The sequence below is a fragment of the Leptopilina heterotoma genome, unplaced genomic scaffold (assembly GCF_015476425.1).
Source record: "Leptopilina heterotoma isolate Lh14 unplaced genomic scaffold, ASM1547642v1 Lhet_475, whole genome shotgun sequence".
NCBI classification, from domain to species: Eukaryota; Metazoa; Arthropoda; class Insecta; order Hymenoptera; family Figitidae; genus Leptopilina; species Leptopilina heterotoma.
In genome coordinates, this window is record NW_025111101.1 from 101,325 (window position 1) to 124,364 (window position 23,040).

Here is a 23,040-nt window from a genome sequence, read left to right on the forward strand (position 1 = left end):
TACTTTTAAATGCTCGCTTCACTTAAAATTCAAATATTTCTGTAAAAATGGATGTAAGAGCTATCAAAGTAGGATCATTTAAAAGTTCAATAAATTTAGAGTAAAATGGGCTAAGATATAACCAATTTAATAGTGTAAATATTAAAAATATAATTCTCTAAAGTTAGAGATTTTTTGTGAAAATTGCGATTTTGAAATCTGAAATTCAAGCGTACACCAATTGAAGAACAATTTTTTTTAAGTTTTGATAGTTGCACAATAAAAAGTACAAATTTCATTCTTTAATTCTAGATCAAAATCATTCACATATATTTTAGTATTTTCTTCAAATTCTATAAAAATAATATCTCTTGCTTTAAATTTTTCGAAGAATATAAATTGCAAATTTGTCGTTTTCATTCACTTGTTCTATCAAATAACCACACTTTTGAAAAATATAGAACCTCTTCATCTTAGGAAATTTAAGTTATTTACATGAAATTTATCCCTCTTCTTATAATTTTACAAATTTTAAATCTATCATTATTCCTTATTTTCATTCTAGGTGTCTATTTTTTTATTTTTCAATAAAAAAAGGTGCATATTTTTCAAAAGTGTCGTTAATTGAAAAATTTCGAGAGCAAGGGAAGTTATTTTTATAGAATTTGAAGAAAATACTTAATATATGTGAATTATTTTGGTCTAGAATTAAAGAATTAAATTTGTACTTTTTATTGTGCAACTATCAAAACTTAAAAAAAAATTTTCTTCAATTGGCGTACGCTTGAATTCCAGATTTCAAAAATCGCAATTTTCACAAAAAAACCCCAACTTTAAAGAATTATAATATTTTCAATATTTACACTATTAAATTGGTTATATCTTAGCCCATTTTACTCTAAATTTATTGAACTTTTAAATGATCCTACTTTGATAGCTCTTAGATCCATTTTTACAGAAATATTTGAATTTTAAGTGGAGCGAGCATTTAAAAGTAATCAGTACAAATGTACTGAAACTTTTTGACCTCAGTGTAATTCTTGGCAAGAATTTGTTTTAATTCTTTAAAATAATGAACTTTTTAAAAATAATTTTTAATGAAAATTGAATTGAAATTAAATTATATTCAGATTAATCAATGAATATTAAATTCTTTTAAACAAACTTGGTAAAACGATTGTAATTTTGAAAAATAATTTTATTTGAACATTTTTAAAATAATTGAAATTTACAAAGAATTTTATTAACAAATTTTGAGAACAATTGAATTGTTTTAAAAAATTTTATCACAATTTTTAAAAATAATTGAATCTGTTGGAAAAATTTTATTAAAATTATCATGAGTATAAATGAATTTTTCCCAGAAATGTTATTTAAATTGTATTGAAAATAATTAAATTTCTCAGAAGAATGTTACTATTTCCAAAAATAATTGAATTATTGCCAAGAATTTTACAATTTATAAAAATAATTGAATTGTTTCGCAGAATTTTTTATCAGAATTGTTGAAAATAATTGAATTTAAATAATATTATTAAAAATAATTGTATTGTTTCAAGAAATTTGATTGAAATTGTAGTAAAAATCACTGTGTTAGTGTAAAAAAAAGGATACTTCGAATTTTGGTTTGAAAAAGAGGACACCTCGCATTTTTAGTTGAATAAAAGGATAGGTCGAAAATATTCACTTTATATCAATTTTGGGAACTCACATTATACAGTGTCATCGATGAGTTCGTCGTCCCCGTCATTTGCATCACTGACCTCATCCAATTCTTGTAACCGCCTAATTTCTTCTAAAATCTCCTCTGAATTCATTTCTTCCAAAACTTCTTGTTTATTACTATTCTTCTTTCTGTACCTTTGTTTAGTAATTCGGAGCACTTCGAGCATCTCGTTTTTGAATTCGGAAATGCTGTGAGGCCCAACAAAATAAGTGCTCTGTTTCGCTGATTCTGAAAAAACAATTAAATGATTAAGTTACAATTAAGATCAAAAATTTCAATTTTGAAGAAGTTACAAATGATTGCAGAAACCCAATTATTTTCAAAAGTAATAAAATTCTTATCAAAAAATTCAATTATGTTTAAAATTTACAAAAATATCTTGACAAAATACTATTTATTATCTTTATTTATAAATTAAATAATTCTTCTTCAAAATTCAGTTATTTTCATAAATAATCAAAATTTTACTTAAATTTCATTATTTTTATAAATAATAAAATTCTTAATTTTAAGAAACATTCAATTGTTCAATAAATTTTTTTTTTGTATTTAAATAATTGAATTCTCGTAGAATTTTCTAGTAAATCTTGATTTTAAAATAATTTTTTATTCAAAATTTTAAATAATAATTGAATATTAAAAGTATTAGAGCGTTGTAGAATTTCAATTTTAATCGAATTCCTTGGAAAATGTAACTATTTTAAAATTTTCAATTAATTCTCGTAGAATTTTTTAATAAAAATTGATTTGAAAATGAATTTTAGTTTAAATTTTAAATAATAATAGAATATAAAAATAATTTTGTTGAAGTTACAGTAACAATATTCTTATTCTTATAATATAAAATAATGATTTTAACATTAGATCCTCTTTAATTATTATAAAACATTTTTAAAGTTGATTAATTTCAAAAATGTTTGAATTTGAAATTTTGAAAATCTTAATTTAGAGGTGTGCATTTAATCGAGTCGAACCAAACATTCGTATCGACTCGACAACAGAAAATTCGAATTGGAGATAATTCGATTCGAACTAAAAAATTGGAAAATCGGCGTTTCGAATTGCACAACTCGCCTCGGTCTACTTTCGATTCGAATCGGACAATTCGAAATTCAAAGTTTCGAATTCTGAATTGCACGATTCGACTCGGTTAACTTTCGATTCGAATCGGAAAATTCGAAGTTTCGACTTTCGAATTGCTCGACTCTACCAGTCGGGTAGGAGTGACAAGCCTTGAGCCGCTCGCTGCTACCTGACTGATACTATCCCTTTCAACCATGCGTTCGTCCCCTTATTTCATGTAGCCCTTCAATTCCTATGTGAAAAGGATAATAATTAAATATTTAAAATATATAAAAAATAATTTATTGTTTTCAAATATTTCTTTCAATAAAATTTTTTCTTTCTTTTCTAAAAATTAAAAAATTTTCAGTTTCTTTTTCAATTAAATTTTCTAATTGACAACTCTATTTCATAAACATTTTTTCCTTTATTTTTAAAAACTTTGAATTTTATTAAAACAATTGAAATTAAGTAATATAATTGATGCAAATTATTTCCTTATGAAAGTGAGAATTTTGTACAAAAATATTAAGAAACAGGAATATATAATGCTTTTCTTTGCAAAAGAAAAAAAAATCATTTTGTAAACAATATTGTTATTGAGAAATTAAAATTATGCATAAAATGGGTATATTTCCTACTTTTTAATAAAAATTTTTTAACAATAAACAAGTTTTTAGTATTTTTTAAAAATAAAAAGGAGAATAATTTGCATAATAATTTAGATGAGTCAAACGAATTTTGTTATATAAAAAAGCATACAACAAACAAAAATTTTCTAATTTATAATATTATTTTATTATAAGTCATGAAAAAATAACTGCATATTTTCGATTTGTCAAATAATATTTTTTTAAGAAAAAAAAACAAAAGCATACATAAAAAGTAACTTCTAACTGCGGACAGAATTAATGAAAGAATATGAAGATTAATATACTTAATTAATGTTAAAGAACAAATTTTAGTTTACGTATTTTTTAATGATAAACATAATAATTAATTTTTCCTAGATTCTACGAAAAATGTATGTAATATTGCAAAATTCAAGCATTCGTTTAACAATCCATTAAGTAGATCAAAGAATGAATCTCTATTAAAAGTTAAACTTACCAAAGAGAAGATTGGAAATCTTAGTGTCTCCGAATTTCTCACTCTTTATGCTTCCGGGCCAGGAAAATTGACTCACAAGTTCATCAGTCATTAACTGCTTTAACGCATAATTTAAAAATTCTCGCAGTTTGGTTCCGCCAATTTGAATCAATCGATTTTTCTGAAATAAAATTTGATCGGAAAATTAAAAAACGAATTTTCCATAATTAAAAAATGTATTTTGTAATAGAAGAGCTTACCAAATTCACAATAATTTCATTATTCTCGGATACTTTGAAGTCTTCGTATTCCTCCATACTCGATAAAGGGAAACCTTCAGGCGATTGAAATAACGTTCGTCCAAGGTTTCTTTCATCATAGTTTTTTTTCCCTTCCAAGATTTGAAGTATTTTTTGATTTTGTTCGTAGATTTTTTTTATGTCATTCGACATTTCGGTATATAGATTCTCAACATTTCTAAAAAAAATCAGATTTTAAAAACAAATTCTAATATGATTTTTTGCAGATATTTTGAATTTTTGGAATTATATAATTGAAAATAATTGATTTTTAAAAAATGATAATAAAAAATTAGGAAATACATTTTTTAAATCAGTAAAATTTCTTAAGTTAAACAGATTTCAAGAAATAATTAGAATCTAGTGAGTTAATCAGTGGATATTAGTAGTAACATACCTCAAACGATTCGATGTCTCTTGCAAAACCTCCTCAATATTATGGAAATTTGTAGAATAGTCTACAGGGTTTTGTAATATTTCCAAATCATTCAAAAGGAAATTTGGATCGATAATCAATGGTGTTTGTAACCTATATAAATGGAAAATAAATATAATAAAAAAAATAATTTTGTAATATTCGATGGAAAAGAACAGTTTTCATTTTGATCTGAAAATATAATAAATTATTTTTAATTAAGTTTCTTTAATTTGCTTCAAATTAAATTTGTAGATTTTAATTTTTTGACTTAAAAAGAAAACATAAACTTTAATCAGGGTATATACAAAGCAGGAAACGAAAAAATGCTGAAAAAAAACTGAAATATCCAGGTAGTAAGACGTAATGTCAAAAAGTTATCAAAATTTTGTTTTGTGTCAAAAAACCACTAGTTTATTTAATTTTTTTTCGCTAGTGAACAACTATCATGTTCTGATTACCAAAAAAATATTATTTTTTAAATACTTTATTTAAACTAACATAATTTTTTTTCTTTAAAAAACATACCCTTTAAGGTTTTATTCGAAAAATAGTAGTATTTGCTTTATAATTTATTTTTAATATGAAGCTTATTAATTAATTTATTATTAATTTAAATAATCTGGTAGTAGCCAGGAATGCAAATAACAAAATTTAGTAACATAGTTGATACAAAAACTTAATTTTTTTCATGACTTTTCCCTCATTTCTCTAATTATTTCTGAAAACAATTGAATTCATGATAAGATATTTACTAAAATTTTTCAGAATAATTGAATTCTTGTGAAGAATTTAAAAAAAATTGTTGGCAATTATTTAATTCTTGAGAAGAATTTCCCTATCTATTTATAAAGATAATTTAATTCTTGACGATAATTTTTAAAAAATTATGAAAATAATTTAATTTCCGCAAATTATTTTATTTCCTTTTAAAAAAATTGAATTCTGATAATAAACTTTTTATATTTATCAAAATACTTCAATTTTTGAGAAGAATTGAATTAAAATTCATTAAAATAATTGATTTTATGGGAACAATTTTGTTGTTTATCAAAATAATTGGAATTTTTTGCAGAATCACTTTGAAAATTTTGAAAAATAATTGATTTTCTGCAACTAATGAAAAATTATTGGTAAAAATATTTGCATTATTGCAACGAAATATATTATTTTATTGAATAATTGAATGTTTCTTAAAATTGAATTTTTCTTCAAGTTTTAATAAAATTTTTAAGAATAATTACATTTTTCGAAGAGTTTATTTAAAATTCTATTCAAAATATTGCAATGTAAATAATTGAATTTCTAAATAAAATTTTAATATTTATAAAAATAATTGAATGTTTTCGTAGAATTGTATAAAAAATTCTTTTCAATATTTTAAATGGTAAATATTAAAAATTATAGATATGCGAAAAAGTTTTGAAAAAAATTAAAATTTTGCAAAGGAATTTAATTTAACATTTTGAAAATAATTAAATTTTTGTCGATAAAATTTGTTATTTATAAAGATAATTGAATTCTTGACGAAATATTCTTATGAATTTACAAAAATAATTAAATTTTTGTCGATAAAATTTGTTATTTATAAAGCTAATTGAATTCTTGACGAAATATTCTTATGAATTTATAAAAATAATTGAATTTTTTCCAAGAATTTTATTACTTTTGTAAATAATTTTGCAAAGAATTTTATTAAAATTCCTAAAAATAATTGAAGGTCTCTGAAGAATTTTGTTTTCTATGAAAATAATTGAATTATTCTTGCAAAGAATTTTATTCTATTTTTTTCAATAATTATTAAACCTTTTGATACATTTTATGAAAATAGTAAATATTGAAAATTATTAAATTGCGAAAAACTTTTGAAAATAATTAAAATTTTGCAAAAGAATTTTATTTAAATTTTTAAAGATAATTTTTAGGAAAATTTTTGCTATTTGTAAAGATAATTGAATTCATGACGAGATATTCGTTAAAATTTGAAAAAATTGAATTTCTTCAAAGTATTTTATTATTTTTGAAGATAATTGAATTCTTGTTATAAATATTGTTATTTATAAAAGTAATGGAATTTTGCAATGAATTTTATTAAAATTTATAGAAATAATTGAATTCCTGTGAAGAATTTTGTTATTTATAATTGAATTCTTGACGAGATATTCATTATAAATTTATAAAAATAATTGAATTCGTGAAAATTCTAAAAATAATTGATTTTATCGGTAGAATTTTGTTGGTTATCAAGATAATTGAATTCTTTTGCAAAATTACTTAAAAAATATTGAAAACAATTGATATCCTGCGACGGAAAAAATAGGGGAAATTTAGGGAAAATTTTCAAATAGGGTACGTTTAGGGGACAAAATTAAAAAAAGGGACCTTTAGGGAACTAGGGGATAGACTGTAAAGCCTGTACTTTTAAGAATTTTTGAATAAATTCTTTGGGAATTTTTAAATTCATTTGTTTACAATTCAATTATACGAAATTTTGATTATTCAGAAATTGTTCAATTAAATATACTATAATAATTAATAACAATAATACTATAATATATAAATTACTTCCTCTATGAGGAAGTAATTTAACTAATTTCAAAAAAATATTAGTTGGACAAAATTGTTTATTAAAAACATTAAAAATTTTAATTTACTAAGATTTGAATTTGAATCCTTTTCAAAATTTAATTATTTTTTAAAAATGCTATTATTTGTAACTTCCCCAAAATTCAATTATTTTCTAGAATTTTTAACTAAATTGGAATTAAGATTTTCAAAAACTTTAATTTGTAACATTTTTAAAATTCAATAATTTCCAAAAATTGCTATTATTTGTAACTCCACAAAAATTAAATTATTGTCAAAAGTAGAATTATTTAAGGTTTTGCGTGAAAATTCTTGGTAATTTCAAAATTTAAAGCAAACGAAAACTTTTCCCTGACCTGTAGAAACCCTGAGTAAATATCCTGTTAATTTCAGAGTGTTTTTATTTTTCCTTTTTAGTAAAAAATATTTTTTACTTACGTATCAGTTGTATTTATCAAGGGTTTCTCGATTGTTTTTTCCACATGCTGATCCAGAGTGGGAACGATTGACGGTTCAATTGGTGTTAAAGTCAAAGTATTACTTTTTATTCTTTTTGATTTAGGCACATCTGATGATAAACTTGTACTTGGTTCATTTTCGTTGTTTTGAATTGCTTCCTTTTTATCTCCTTCTGACGAAAGTTTTTCAAGCAACCCTCGTTTTGCTGCAACACTTTTTAGCCTATTTAGCTCAGCTTTCAATTGTGTTGTCGATTTACTGTTTTTTCTCTTTGGTGCCTCATCCTCTGATGATAAAAGCTTGTGAGGCGCTATGATAGGTCTTCCTTTGTTGGAAATTCTAACTTCCCTTTTGGCCATCGATCTCTCTTTTCCTTTTAATTGAACAAGATGAGCCATTATTCTGAAATAAATGTTCATATAAAAAATTAAAATCTGGTAACATTCGTTTGACAATTTATTAAAATGAGGGAAATTGTCTAATATAAAAGTAACTTTTTTAAACATGCAGTAAATTTTAAGTGATTAATATTGAAGAATTCAGTTTAGAATATATCATTGTAAAATTTTGAAAGTATGTTCCGGTCACCATTAACTAAAATAAGGCATAAGAATTGTTAAAAATATATGCTAAACATTTTTATCAATATTTATAAAATTAATCCCTATTTTTATTTTTAACAAAAAATTCAAAACACCCAAGAGAGTAAATTTTTTTTAAAATCCATAAATAGTGCAAAGAAGGTTAAAGCACAACTAGCTATATATATGATCTATTACTCACAAATTTAGAAGAAATTTAAATTTGAGGAAGAATTATTGGTGTCAATAAATGAACACAAATCCACTTATTTTGTATTATGTGTTCTTCCTCTCCTTCCCTGCTACGCCATTGAGGCATTCTATAAATTTTATTTTTTAAATGTCGCAAATCAACTGCTTCTACTCTTTCTGCTAGATTTTCACACTGGAAAACACCGACCGCATCCGATTCCAATCCAACGTTATAAACTGGTAATTTTGATTTAAATTCCCTGACAATGAGAAGAAAAGTATTTTGCATTTGCAAAATATTTTCCAGTAGGACAATTCTTCCATCGTCTAGGGCACAACAATTGTCTCGCAAGTTGGTGGAAATTGTGAATTTACCTATTTCCAATTTATGAAATTGTCGGTAAACCTGTCCAGCAGCAATGTCGTCTGTTAGAGGCCCATCTGCATGATTTAACGAAGCCCGAATATTAATTTCGTTAATTTCAGGTGCATAAAAAGTTTCGTCTCTTTCACACAGTCGTTTGTAAACTTGTTGAAGAGTTAGATGTGGTTTTCGAATCAATTTTCTTAATGTTGTCATGTTGTTCTCATAAGGGAACGCACTAAATTTTTCTGATGGTCCTAACTCTTCAACATCGTCAACCAAATGACTCATTGAGTGCAAATTGTAGGAAATGAATTTTTCCCCGTATAAAGTAACAGATAATGTCACGAAACTCCGAAGAAGTTCTTCGCAGAAATGATAGAATTCTCTATCCGTTTCATTGGAAACAAGAAGACGCAAGGCACACTGAAGCATCATGAAATGTTCATAATAATCTGGATCGAAGACATCTTTTAGTACAGCAGGAGCAATATAAAGCAACATCTGTCGGAATTCAGTTGCCTTGAAATGCGAATATAAGCTTATTTTTCTAGGCCTTCGATTAAATTCTGTAGGACAATATAATGCCAGTTGTTCCATCCTAGAATCAAGAATATTAATTCTTCTGACTTGTAATTTTTGCTGTCCAAATTTCCCATCTATTTTTGCCGTGAAAATCTTCTTTACAGTGCCTAAATAAACTGAGTGCATAATTTCGAATGGGACTTTTTTGACCAAATCTAAAACACCGACTAAAGGACTTCTACCTTTATGGTGATCGTCATCAACAGCAAGTTCATAATCTCGATGTGTTCGCGCTACATTATCCAGGCCTAAAAATACCATTGTTCCATCAATTCGTTCACCCTCCACTTTACATTTGGAACAAGGATACACAGAGTTGTGTCCATAATGATTTAAAATGAAAGCCCTAGCTGGAGCATCTGCAATAAGCGATCGGACAACTAATGGAAGCAGCTGATTCCTAATTTGAATACCACCATCTTGACGGATTTCATCAAACTCTGCAACGAGTTTTTCATAAAAATCGTAAACATTCGACGGTTTAGTTTTTCCCCTATAAATTCCCGCGATTATTGGTCTCTTATCCTCAATATTTACAATGCAATATTGGTGGGGCCAAAATTGACTCAATCCTTTGTCTACTTTTGCACCATCAGTAGACAAATCAATTTCAATAAATGGTGGCAATTTATCAGGAGGTAGTTTTTCTAATCTTTTTTTTATAGTTGCCTTCAAACCGATGTGTAAGTACTCCCCACCTACTATCGGATCCACACGTCTACTAGCAACATCCGTAGGAGTATTCAGTAACGTCCTCGTATCTTTAGGTAAGAATATCAAATTAAAAGGAAGCGATCTTAATGTTTTTAAAATGATGTTTCCTTGAGTGTGTTTCAAGTCTGCGGCAAGAAACGCATTTTTCAATAATCTTCTTCCAAAATTTCCAGGATTTTCAGGTAAACCAGGCTCTTCGGGATCATCAGGCTCTTCGGGATCATCAGGCTCTTCAGGATCATCAGGCTCTTCAGGATCATCAGGCTCTTCAGGATCGACGGATTGATCAGAATCATCAGCATGTTCGTAAGTATTAATCTCATCATCATCATAAAAATCATCAGAATCATAAAAATCATCATCACGCTCATAATTTTCAGGTTCTTCGCCAGCAAAAGGTTCTCTAGGAACGTCAGAACTTCCACAGTCTTCGTGCTCAATAATTTCATAATTTTCCTCTTCTAGTTCTTCATGAAGTCTCTTGTCATTCTCTTCTTGGACAAAATTGTTTTCAATTCTCGCTGGAAAATTAAGCAACCGCCTCTGCTTTTGTCTTAAACTCAAATCCAAAAAGTTTTTATGTCTTTTAGACATTTTTCTCCTTCACCTTTAGTAAAAGAAAATAATAACTACTTTTTTTATTATGTACAGTATTACAGTGCCGCTTAATAACTATTGTCCACCCTACAGCGATTAAACAGTTTACAAAAAGTTTTATATTTTGTTTATTATTAAAGATAAAAAGCTCAAAAAGTTCTCTTTTTAAAGCTCTTTTCCTGAGTTTTAACACTGTATAAAAAAAATTTATTAAATTAATTTGTTAATGTTTTAAAAATGTTTAAATTGCAAAAAAAAATTTTTAAATTTTTTTTGGTTTTTTTAAAGCGATACAGTTGTTCAGAAAATCAAAACGCATTTTTAAAAATTTTTTTACGATAATTTTTAAGAATAATATGATCATTTGTTTAAATAATTCAATTATTTTCAAAAATTGTTTTAAATTTCCCTTTAAAATTTTAATTATCTTCATAAATAATAAAATTCATCCCAGAAAATTTAATTATTTTTAAAAGTTCTGATAAAATTCTTTGCAAAATTCAATTATCTTCAAATGTAATATAATTCTTCGCAGAAATTCAATTATTTTCAAAATTTTTTTTTAAAATCTCCTCAAAACTTCAATTATTTTTATAAATATCAATATTCTTGGGCAAAATACAATTTACTTTTAAAATTTTTTTTTTAAATCTGTTCAAAATTTCAATTATCTTTATAAATAATAAAATTTTTCTCTGACATTCAATTATTTGCAAAAATTTTAATAAAATTGTACGCAAGCATTTAATTATTTTCATAAATATAGAAAATTTCACAGGAATTCAATTACTTACTAATTTTTTAAAAATTTCTTCGCAATAATTAAATTATTTTCTTAAAAAATAATTTTAAAAAATTTTCTTTCATAAAGTCTTATAATATAAAATAATGATTTTATCACTCGGTCATCTTTAATTGTTATAAGTCAAACAGTAATTGAAAGATGTGAAAAAAGTCAATGAGTCCCATTTTTCACAAAAAAGTCGAAAAAAGTCGAAAAAGTGGCACAATCCGAGTCCTGAAAAGTTTTAATAAAATTTCTGAAAATAATTGAATTTTGTAACGAATTTTAATAAAATTCCTAAAAACTGAATTTAGACAAAAATTTTAATAAAATTTCTGAAAATAATTGAATTTTGCAAAAAGTTTTATGAAAATTATAAATGAATTAAAATTTTCATAAAATTTTGGAAAAAAATAGAATTTTGCAAAAAGTTTTATTAAAATTCATGAAAATAATTTAATTTTTCAATAAATTTTTTTAAAATTCCTGAAAATTGTATTTAGACAAAAAATTTATTAAAATTCCTGAAAATAATTGAACTTTGCAAAGAATTTTGATAAAATTCCCTTAAAGAATTAAATTTTGATAAATTTATGAAGCAAATAAAAAATCGAGTTTTTAAAAAATATTTTAAAAATAATCAAATTTTTGATGAATTTTAATTATAAATAATTTTTCAAAAATTCTAAAATAGTACATTTTAAATTACTTTGTCAGAGAATTACTTTTTTCAAAACTATGTTAATATTTTCATTTTTTATCGAATTTACACTTGAAGATTATTCATTAAAATTTTAAAAATTCAATTATTTCCATAATTTTCAATAAAAATTCTATAATAGTTAATTTTCAAAAACTATAATAAAATACTTGAAAAAAAGGATTTTATTTTCAATTAATTTTACTACTAAATTTCAATTATTCAAAATCTTTTTAATTGTATATTTCAAAAATTGAATTAAAAAAAATTTTCAAAAATAATTTTTGAAAGATTTATCTACAGCTATTTTTTATAATGCGCGTAAAAATTGAAAAAAGTTGCAGCAGTTTATACTAAAAATATGATATTTTGTCGCAAAATTTGGAAAAAAAGTCGCAAAACTCGCATTTTTTTAATATAAGTCGATAAAAGTCGCACTATTTGAAAACAGTCGAAAAAATCATAATATCCGAGGCCTACATTCAGGAAAAAATAAAAAATTTCAAGTTATAGGTGGCACGTTTCAGAAATTCTTACGCACAAATGAAATAAAGTGTACAGAACATGGTAAAAAATAGTTGAAAAATGTTTTTTAAATATAAAAGTCGTATTTTACATATGGGACCATTTAAAAAAATTCGTAACGCTTTTAAGAGAAGGGGGGTTACTTAATTGCGAAGGTCTGAAGAGAAAATTTTGTAAATGTAAAGAAAAGTGGATTAAAATTTTCAAGAAAAAGCATTATGTATTTTTTGAACGGCTTTAATGCTTTTTTAAATCAATGATTTATCATTTATAAATTTCAGTTAATTAAAAACTTTATTTATCTTTCATTTACTAAATAAAATTTTTAATGTTAATTTTTGACAATTTTTGAGGAACAAAATACAATTGAATAGAAATTGACATTTAATAAAATGAATGTTTAAAAATGTAAATATATTCATTTATTTTTTCTAAACATTGAACTCTACATTTAAGGTGGTCTTACTATTGTAGAATTCTCTCTAAATCTGAATAAGTCAAAACTCTTCCACGTAAAAAAATAAGTGCATATTATACACTTGAAATAAGTGAAATTCAACTTACTCATAAGTGAAATTTCACTTATTTTAAGTGTATACCTATGCACTTATTTTTTACGTGGAAGAGTTTTGAAACATGAATAAGTGGATATGCACTTATTCAGATTTAGAGAGTAATGTTATTTTCTAAAAACAATTAAATTTCTCAAAAGAATTTTGGACTTTTCCAATATTATTTTCAAGAATTTCATATTTTAAAAAATTTGAAATTAGGGTCAATCAGGGTAAATGCGAACAAAAGGTATTGGAACTTAATATTTACACTTACAGATTAAAAAGGAAATTCGACGTGAACATAAACAGGGTGTTCACAAGTTTCAGTTTATCAATTTCCCTGACAATTAATCGTCTTTAAGACTCAAAAAAGTCGCTTTAGTCGAATAAATTTACAACAAAAGTCAAGAAAAGTCGCATAAAATTTCCAAAAAAGTCGGAAAAAAGTCGCATGAAATTTTAGAAAAAACGACAAAAAAACACGAAATTGTCAAAATTGTAAAAATAAATCACATTTCTCAACAAAAAAATAACATTTTTAAAAATTTAATAAAATTCATTGCTAAATTTGAATTACGTATTTTCAACATTTTTTTAAAAATTCTCTTTAAAATGTCAATTATTTTTATAAATAATAAAATTCTTCTTCGAAATTCAATCATTTAACAAAAATTTTAATAAAATTCTTGTCAAAATTTCAATTATCTCTATAAATAATAAAATTCATCCTAGAAATTCAATTATTTTCAAAAGTAATAAAATTCTTCGAAAACATTCAATTATATTCAAAATTTTTAAAAAAATTTTTGCCAAAATTTTATAAATAATAAAATTCATCATAAAAATTTCATTGTTTTCAAAATTTTTTTTTTAAATTCTCCTCAAAATTTCAATTATGTTTATAAATATCAAAATTCTTCTGCAAAATTCAATTACTTTTAAACACTTTTTAAAAAAATCTGTTCAAAATTTCAATTATCTTTGTGAATAATAAAATTCTTCTCTGAAATTCAATTATTTGCAAAGAATTTTAATAAAATTCTTGTCAAAATTTCAATTATCTTTATAAATAATAAAATTCATCCTAGAAATTCAATTATTTTCAAAAGTAATAAAATTCTTCGCAGAAATTCAATTATTTTCAAAATTTTTTTTAAATTCCTCGTTGAAATTTTTATTATCTTCATAAAAAATAAAATTCATCCTGGAAAATTAATTATTTTCAAAAGTTTTGATACAATTTTTTGCATAAAATTCAATTATCTTCAAAAGTAAGAAAATTCTTCACAGAAATTCAATTATTTTCAAAATTTTTTTTTTAAATTCCCTTCAAAATTTCAATTATCTTTGTAAATATTAACATTCTTCTGCAAAATTCAATTACTTACTGATGTTTTATAAATTTCTTCCCAATAATTCAATTATTTGCATGAAAAATAATTGAAAAAAAATTTGTTTTTTATAAAGTCTTTTAATATAAATTAATAATTTTATCACTCGGTCATCTTTAATTATTATAAAACATGAAGACATCGATTGCTCCGAGTTGAAAACTCGGAGTGATCGATTTCTTCATGTTTTATAAGTTTTTTAATTTCAAAAAGATTTAAATTTGAATCTTTTGAAGAATTTTATTTCCTATGGAAAAATAATAATTAAATATTTATTTAAAAAAGAAATAATTGATGTTTTCGAAAAATTTGAAAGAAATTTGTAAATAAATGTAACAGAACATTTTTTTGACTCAAACTTTTTCCTTTAAGTTAAAAAAAAAATTTTTAATTTCATTCGCATTTTACTAAAAAAAAATGTCGAAAAAGTCGATTAGTCGCATATTTTTACAAAAAACTCGAAAAAAGTCCCATTTCCTTAGAAAAGTCGAAAAAAGTCGAAAAATTCGCACAATCCGAGCCCCGATTTCACTGACAATCAGTGGTTTTTTACTGATTTTCAGTGAAATCCCACTGATTCATCAAAGAAACTGAGCCACTGAATTGAAATCAGTGAAATTTTCACTGATTCAGATTTAGAGTGATATACTGTTTACAGGAAAATATTAATGTTTACGAAAAATGAGTAAAATTTATGAATTTTAATAATTTCTAAAAATTAAATTTCCTGAATTCAATTATTTTCTACAATTTTCAACTAAACTTCATCTTTGAATCAAATTATTTAAATAATTTCCCAAAAGTTCTTCTAGAATACAATTAATACAAAAACTCAATTTTTTATAATAATTGTAACTTTCCAGTTTTTTTTTAAGTTATTAAGGTACAATATTTTCCAAATATTATAAAAAAATTCTTCCAATTAATTTTTTAAAAACAATTTTTGAAAGATAATAGTTTTTTTAATTTGGAAAATTTTTATTTACATTGTTCGAAAATAATTGAATCTTAAGCAATTATTGTAAAATAATTCTAATAATTAGTTTTTAAAAATATTTTAATGTAATTTTTCCAAAATAATTATTTCTTAAAAGAATTTTTGTATAATTTAAAAAAAATAATTAATTTTTTGATGAATTTTAATTAAAAATTTTGAACATGATTTTTTTCTCCAAAATGTTGAAAATAATTCTAAAATTAAAAATTTTACATCTGCAGATTTTTCATTAACATATTTGATAATTCAATTCTTTTCAAAATTTGGAATGGAAATTCTTCAAAAGTTGATTTTCAAAAACTTTTTTTAACTACTTGAAAAAAATTAATTATTTTCCATTAAATTGTACAAAATGTCAATTATTCAAAAAGATTTTTATTATAGATATAACTGAAATATTTATTTATCTTAAAAAATTATTTAAAAACAATTTTTGAAATATTTGTTTACAATTATTTTTCGCATTATACAAATCAAAATAAGTTGCACTTTTTTTTACTAAAAATTTGTGATTTTTTGTTTCAATGTTTGGAAGAAAAGTCGAAAATGTCGCAATTTTTGAAAATAAGTCGAAAAAAGTCTCAATTTTCTTAATTCCCTGACTTTACTGACAAAAATTTTGTTTACCTGACATTCCCCTGACTTTACTGACATGTGGCCACCCTGATAATAGTTTCTTTTTACCTGAGTGACTTTTTCGAAGTTTCCAATATGCGACCGAACAGATAAAATGAAGTTGAATGCGATTTTCTATCAAAGTTACTTGAAATGCTTAATTTGAGTCTGGATTTACTCCAACTGACCATATAATTTTTTCAAAAAATTTTAATGAAATACTTAAAAAATTTATTATTTGATAAATAATTGTTTAATTATATATTTGGAAATTTTAATTATCTTATAAAAAAAATTTTCATTCCAAAATAAAAGGTACAGTCGCATGGAGAAAATAGAAACTAACTTTTACTACTTTCATAGTAAAACCTGAACTGTCAGAAACTTTTGTACATTTCTGGTAACTTTTACTACTTTCGGAGTAAATGTTGCTACGTTCGAAGTAACTTTTACTACGCTCAAGGTACATATTTGTAAAAAATTAGTAAAATTTACTCTGAAAGTAGTAAAAGTTACCAGAAATGCACTTAAGTTTCTGACAGTTTAGGTTTTAGGTTTTGAATATTTCAAAATCAAAAATTTTTTGAAAAAAAAATTCAAAAAATTCAAAAATGTCTTTTTAACATAAATATTTAAATTTCATAAAAATCGATATACATAGTAGTTTTTAAGAAAAATATGTTTTTCGATTTTTCTTTCCTCCTCTATAACTCCCACAAAACTGAAAATTTAGAATTGAAAATTTCAGAAAGTTTTTTTAAGAGGGTAGAAATTTATGGGCAGAAAATATAAAAAAAAACATTTTGCACATTCAGGATTGCCACAAAAATTTAACTTTGTTTTTCCCTGACTTTTCCCTGATTTCCAGATGAAATTTTGCCTTTTTCCCTGACTCTAATAAAATATTGTGATTCACTCTAACAATGATTGAATACTCAAAAAAAATCTCTAATACATTTATTTAGTAATTTCTTTAATTGCAAAATTATACGAAAACATCAATAACTTCTTCTTTAAATAAATATTTAATCATTATTATTTTTCAATTGGAATTGGAATTAGAGTAATAGCTTTTTCATATTTTATAATAATTAAAAATGACGGTGTGATAAAAAAATTATTTTGTATTATAAAAGACTATTTTTAATTTAACTTCGTCAAAATTATTTTCATTATTTCAATTCAATAAACATTTTCAAGAATTTTCAACTACAATTCTTCTTTAAATTAATTATTTTTAACAATTTTTGAAAATTTTCTTATTGAGAATTTTTAAATCCATCTGTTCACAATTTAATTTTATGAAATTTCGATTACTTGAAAAATCTCCAGATAAATATATATTAGAAAATAAAAACTTGGAATTTAAGTTTTACAAAGAATTTTATTAACAACTTTTAAAAATATTTAATTTCTTTTTAAAAATTTAATTAAAATCTGACTGAAATTTATTATGTTAAAGAATTTTATAACAATTTTTGAAAAAAAATTTTTAAAATGTAAATAATTGAATTCAGGGTGTCTAGTATTTTCGTTTAACAAAATTCCCGGATATTTCCCGGTTATTTCCCGGATTTTCCCGGTTATGTAAAAAATTTTTTCCCGGTTTTTTTTCTCATCAAATTTAAATTTGATTTCGAAAATAAATAAATCTTTTAATTTTTTAAAAATAATCTTGTCTCTTTATAATTATAATTGAAAATTTGATTTTTTAATTTTATTAAAATTATATTGATAATAATTGAATTTCTGCAAAAAATTTTACTATTTATAAAAACAATTGAATCCTTCCAAAGAATGCTATTATTTATGAAAATAATTTAATTCTTGTGAAGAATTTTATTAAAATTTTTGAAAATAATAATCATTAATAATTATAATTATTTACCTAATAAGTAATAATAAACATTTAATCAGTAATTTAAAATTATAAAAATTTAAGAGAAGTTCAATAATATTTTTAGAAGCAAAAAATTTATTTAAAACTGTAACAGGGACTTTAAATTTTAAAAATTAAATTATAATTACGGTCACTAACTTCGCTTGATTATTTTCGAAAAATTTAAATAAAATTCTTTAAAAGAATTCAATTATTTTTCAAAAAATGTAAACAAATTTCAATTATTTGTTTAGAAAAATTCAATTATCTTGAAACAATAGAATTGAAAAATTACAATGACACAGTAAGAAACATGAATACATTAGAATTTAACTCTTTATAATATCAGGGTGGCCGCAAGATTGACTTATCAATTTCCCTGACATTTTACTGACATAACAACGAATTTCCCTGACAAAAATTTTTTTGTTTAGAGCAAAAAATATATTGCATGGCCGTCTAATTTCTTTAATTGCCCTGACAAAAAAAATTTTCCTGACATTTCCCTGACTTTACTGACAAAAAATTTTTTTCCTGACATTTCCCTGACTTTACTGACAAAATATTTTTCTCCCTGACATTTCCCTGACTTTACTGACATGTGGCCACCCTGATTAGAATTTTCGTTTTTCTATAAAAAACTTTTAATAATATTTTAATTATTTGAATGTTAATTAATAATTTTTCCTTATTTTTTATTAGAAAAAGGTGAAAAAGGTGACAAATCGTCAAAAAAAGGTGATAAAATTGAAATAAGGGGACAAAAGTGGAAAAAGGGACCAACTGTGATACCTGGAATTACCGTGAAATTTTCATTGTTTTAGAAATTAATTGAATATTAGTGTAGAATTTTGTCAAAATTGTTTTTAAATAATTGAATTCTTTTGGGAAATTTATTCTTAAAATAATAGATTATCTACAAATTATTAAATTAAGAAAAATTTTTGAAAATAATTGGAATTTTGCCATGAATTTTATTAAAATTTTTTAAAATACTTGAATTCTTGTGATGAATACTATTATTTATGAAAATAATTAAATTTTGCAATGAATTTTATTAAAATTCCTGAAAGTAATCAAATTTTGCCATTCATTTAAAAAGATAATTGAAATGTTGACAATTTTTTTTTTAGATTTTTTGTAAATAATTTCATTTCTGCGCAGAATTTTATTAATTTTGAAAATAATTAAATTCTTGTGATGAATATTGTTGTTTATGAAAATAATTGAATTTTGCAATGAATTTTATAAAAATTCCTAAATATAATATTTATTTATATATTTATATGTGTTTACGGGCACAAAGCCCTTTTGTTCAAAATATTGAACTTCATCGAATAATTTTGCTATTATGTCCCTAAAGTTTTGAACGTTCAAATGAACGACGATATTTTTATTACCGTTTTAAATTTTAATTTTATTTACAAAATATTGTTTTTCATAATTAAAAAAATCATTTTTAACTAAATAAATATTTAATTATATTTTTTTTCATTTCAGTTCAGTAATTTTTAAAAATATTGCAGTAGAAAATAATATTTCGTTCATTTGAACGTTCAAAACTTTTATTTCCCTTGCTATTTATAAAGATAATTGAAATGTTGATGAGAATTATTTAAAAAAATTTTGAAAATAGTTGAATTTCTGGAAAAAATTTTTATGTTTATTCGATTTTTGTTAGAAAATTCTACGTGAATTCAATTATTTTTAATAGAAGAATAATTAATTTATTGAAAATTTGAATGTTTCTTAAAATCAAATTCTCAAAGAATTTTATCAACAAATTTTTAAATAATCAAATTCTTTCCACGAATTTTAATCAAAAATTTTTAAGAATAATTATCAAAAAAATTTGTAAATAATTGAATTCCTGTTAAATTTTTATTATTTATGAAAACAATTATTAAATGTTTGCGTAGAATTTTATTAACATAATTGAATTCTTATGGAAAATTTGGGTGATTTTATTAAAATATTATTATATAAAAAGTCATTGAATTGAGGAAAATTTTTGAAAATAATTGAAATTTTGACAAGAATGTTATTAAAATTTTTGAAAATAAATTAATTTTATGGTTTATAAAAATAATTGAAATTTTGACGAGAATTTAAAAAAAATGTTGAACATAATTGAATTTCTGTGAAGAATTTTATTAATTTTGAAAATAATTGAATTTCTGCAATCATTTGTAACTTCTCCAAAATTCAATTCTTCAGTGTTTTTAACTAAAATTCATCTATTATACTTTGAGAAAGATTTCGAAGCAAAGAAAAACTTCTTTATTTTTTATTATAAAAAGGTGACAAAATTGAAAAACGGGACATAAGGGACTATCTGTGATGGCTGTAAACATTTTCCTCGAAAATGCACACTTTCTGAATATTCACGGGATTTCATACCCTGTACAATATTTTAAACTTATTATTTTATTAATAGACAAGTAAAATAGCATTGCTAAAGAGATTGCTAATAAAGAAACTTTAGATTTAATAAATACTTTAAACGTACCTTATTTCTTTGATGACGTATTCAGGAAATTCTGCTTCCTCGAAATAGAATGCAGGATTAGGAATACTACGCCCACGTAGAGTAATTTCCTTATCACTTCTGTACTGTTCAATAATACGAGGATCTCTGTTCTGAACGACGTCCCTCGGAATATAAAAGTCTTTCTTAAATGGTTCAAGACGACTTAGATCCCACCTGGGCTTCTTTAAATTTGCACCTGGTTGATTTCGTCCCCCTCAACTGTTTCCTCCTCGATCACGGTCACGATCACGACCTCCTCCCCAATTTCTTCGGTCTCGTGGTGAACGACTTCTGGAACGACTGCGTGTCCTACGTCTTCTATCTCTGTCTTTGCTGCGGCTGAAGCAAAATAATTAGTCAAAATAAATTCAACAAATTTTAATATTTAAGATTGTTTCTATAAATTGTATAATACTAATATATCAGAGCTGTTAAAAATCATGAGTTTTTTTAAAAAATAAAAGAAATACAGGGTTGCCACAGAAATTTAATTTAATTTTTCTCTGACTTTTCCCACGACGGTGAAGTTTACAACGTTTATTATCAACGATTGCAAGAAATAAAATATTTTTCTTGACAAAAACAATAAAATATTTTGTTCAAAAATTTATCTATTTCAAATTAATGATGAAAAAATTCACGAGAGTTTTTTTGTGCAAAAATATGTAAAAATTTTGAATAGAAAATATTTTTTCTTCTAAATCGTTGATTATAAACGTTGTGAACTTCACCAACGTCTTTTCCCTAATTTCCAGACAAAATTTTCACTTTTTCCCTGACCATAAAGAATATTCTGATTCACTCTAAAAATTATTAGATACTCAGAAAAACATTCTATTAAATTAACTTACGAATTTCCGAGTCGAAGACTTGGAGTGATTGATATCTTCATGTTTTATAAAAATTTTAATTTCCATGAAATTTTTCAAAAAAAAATTAAATTATTTACAAAAATTATAATAAAATTTTAAGCAAGAATTCAATTATTTTTAATACAATTTTAAATAAATTTCTCGAAAAATAAAATTACAAATCTTCAAAAATTTTTTGTAAGAATTAAATTAGGTACATTTCACAAATAATGAAATTCTTCGCTGAAATTAAAAAATTTTCAAAAATTTACATTTTTAATACAAGTTTTCAAAAGAATATAATTATTTAAATAAAATGTAATAAAATTCGTTGCATAAATTCAATTATTTTTACAAGTAATACAATTTTCCACATGAATTCAATTATTTAAAAAAAATTGATAAAATTCGTTGTAAGAATTCCATTATTTTCATAAATTATAAAATTTTTCTGAGGATTTCAATTATTTATAATGCAATTTAAAGTAAATTCTAGAAAAATGTAATTATTATTCTCTTAATTTTTTTGTAAGAATTTAATTACATTTCACGAATATAATGAAATTTTTCGTTGAAATTGAAATTTTTCACAATCTACTTTTTTAATAAAAGTTCTCAAAAGAATTCAATTATACAAAAAAAAATGTAATAAAATTCTATGCAGGAATTCAATTATTTTCATAAATAATAAGATTCTTTACATTATTTCAATTATTTAAAAAAAAATTTGAAAAAATTCATTGCAAGAATTCAATTACTTTCATAAATTAATAAAATTCTTCACAGGATTTCAATTATTTTTAATACAATTTTAAGTAAATTCTTGAAGAATGTCACTATTCAAAGGGTGGCCGCAAGATTGACTTTATCAATTTCCCTGACATTTTACTGACATAACAACGAATTTCCCTGACAAAAATTTTTTTGTTTAGAGCAAAAAATGTATTGAATGACCGTCTTAATTTCTTTAATTGCCCTGACAAAAAAATTTTTCCTGACAGTACTGACACAAAATTTTTTTTCCTGACGTTTCCCTTCTTCTTTAATTGCCCTGACAAAAAAATTTTTCCTGACTTTACTGACAAAAAATTTTTTTCCTGACATTTCCACAGTATGTAAGATTTCAGACCCACATTGAAATGTTGTAAAGTTACAAGAAAAATTTTTACAGTGTAGTTTTATAGATTATGAGGCAAACAAAAAAGACAAAAAATTCAGAATTTTCTTATGAATTCTAAAAATTTATTTTTTTCTAGTACTTTTAATAAAAATCCTTGAATTTTCCATGATTACCCTGACTTGTGGCAACCCTAACCTTTATAATGTAATTTACATTTACATTATAAAAAAAGTTATAAATTGAATTTTAGGACAAAAATGTATTATTTTGTTGCAGTATTTACCTTTTTGACAAACTTCTTATAATCCAAGTCCAATTCACTTAACACCACTATCACCAAACTAAATTACACTAAATAATAATAACAACCACGAGGATGTGTTGACGCATCGACAGCTAGATCGATAATGGGCGAATAGTCCCAATAGTGTGAACCACGCTCATTT

General features: G+C 23.5%; 1 protein-coding gene across 3 annotated transcripts; it reads right to left on the minus strand.

Annotated features, from left to right (window-relative positions):
- Positions 1-1,463: 1,463 nt before the first annotated feature.
- Positions 1,464-23,019, minus strand: LOC122507600. Of its 3 annotated transcripts, XM_043620402.1 has the most exons (7): positions 22,878-23,019; positions 20,603-20,962; positions 7,595-8,017; positions 4,553-4,684; positions 4,117-4,333; positions 3,878-4,037; positions 1,464-1,933 (listed from the first exon to the last, which is right to left on the minus strand). In XM_043620402.1, exons 3-7 carry the CDS (start codon positions 8,011-8,013, stop codon positions 1,692-1,694), a joined length of 1,170 nt encoding a protein of 389 aa, XP_043476337.1. In that variant the 5' UTR covers positions 8,014-8,017; positions 20,603-20,962; positions 22,878-23,019; the 3' UTR covers positions 1,464-1,691. The 3 variants fall into 3 exon arrangements, with proteins under 3 accessions (XP_043476337.1, XP_043476338.1, XP_043476336.1); XM_043620403.1 differs by lacking the exons at positions 20,603-20,962; positions 22,878-23,019 and adding an exon at positions 8,399-8,540; XM_043620401.1 differs by lacking the exons at positions 1,464-1,933; positions 3,878-4,037; positions 4,117-4,333; positions 4,553-4,684 and adding an exon at positions 8,399-10,658 and having other exon boundaries at positions 7,876-8,017.
- Between the last annotated feature and the right edge of the window lie 21 nt (positions 23,020-23,040).

Excerpts from the sequence above, each read along its gene's own strand:
- LOC122507600 (XM_043620401.1), bottom strand. The coding sequence starts at position 10,645 with ATGTCTAAAAGACATAAAAACTTTTTGGATTTGAGTTTAAGACAAAAG.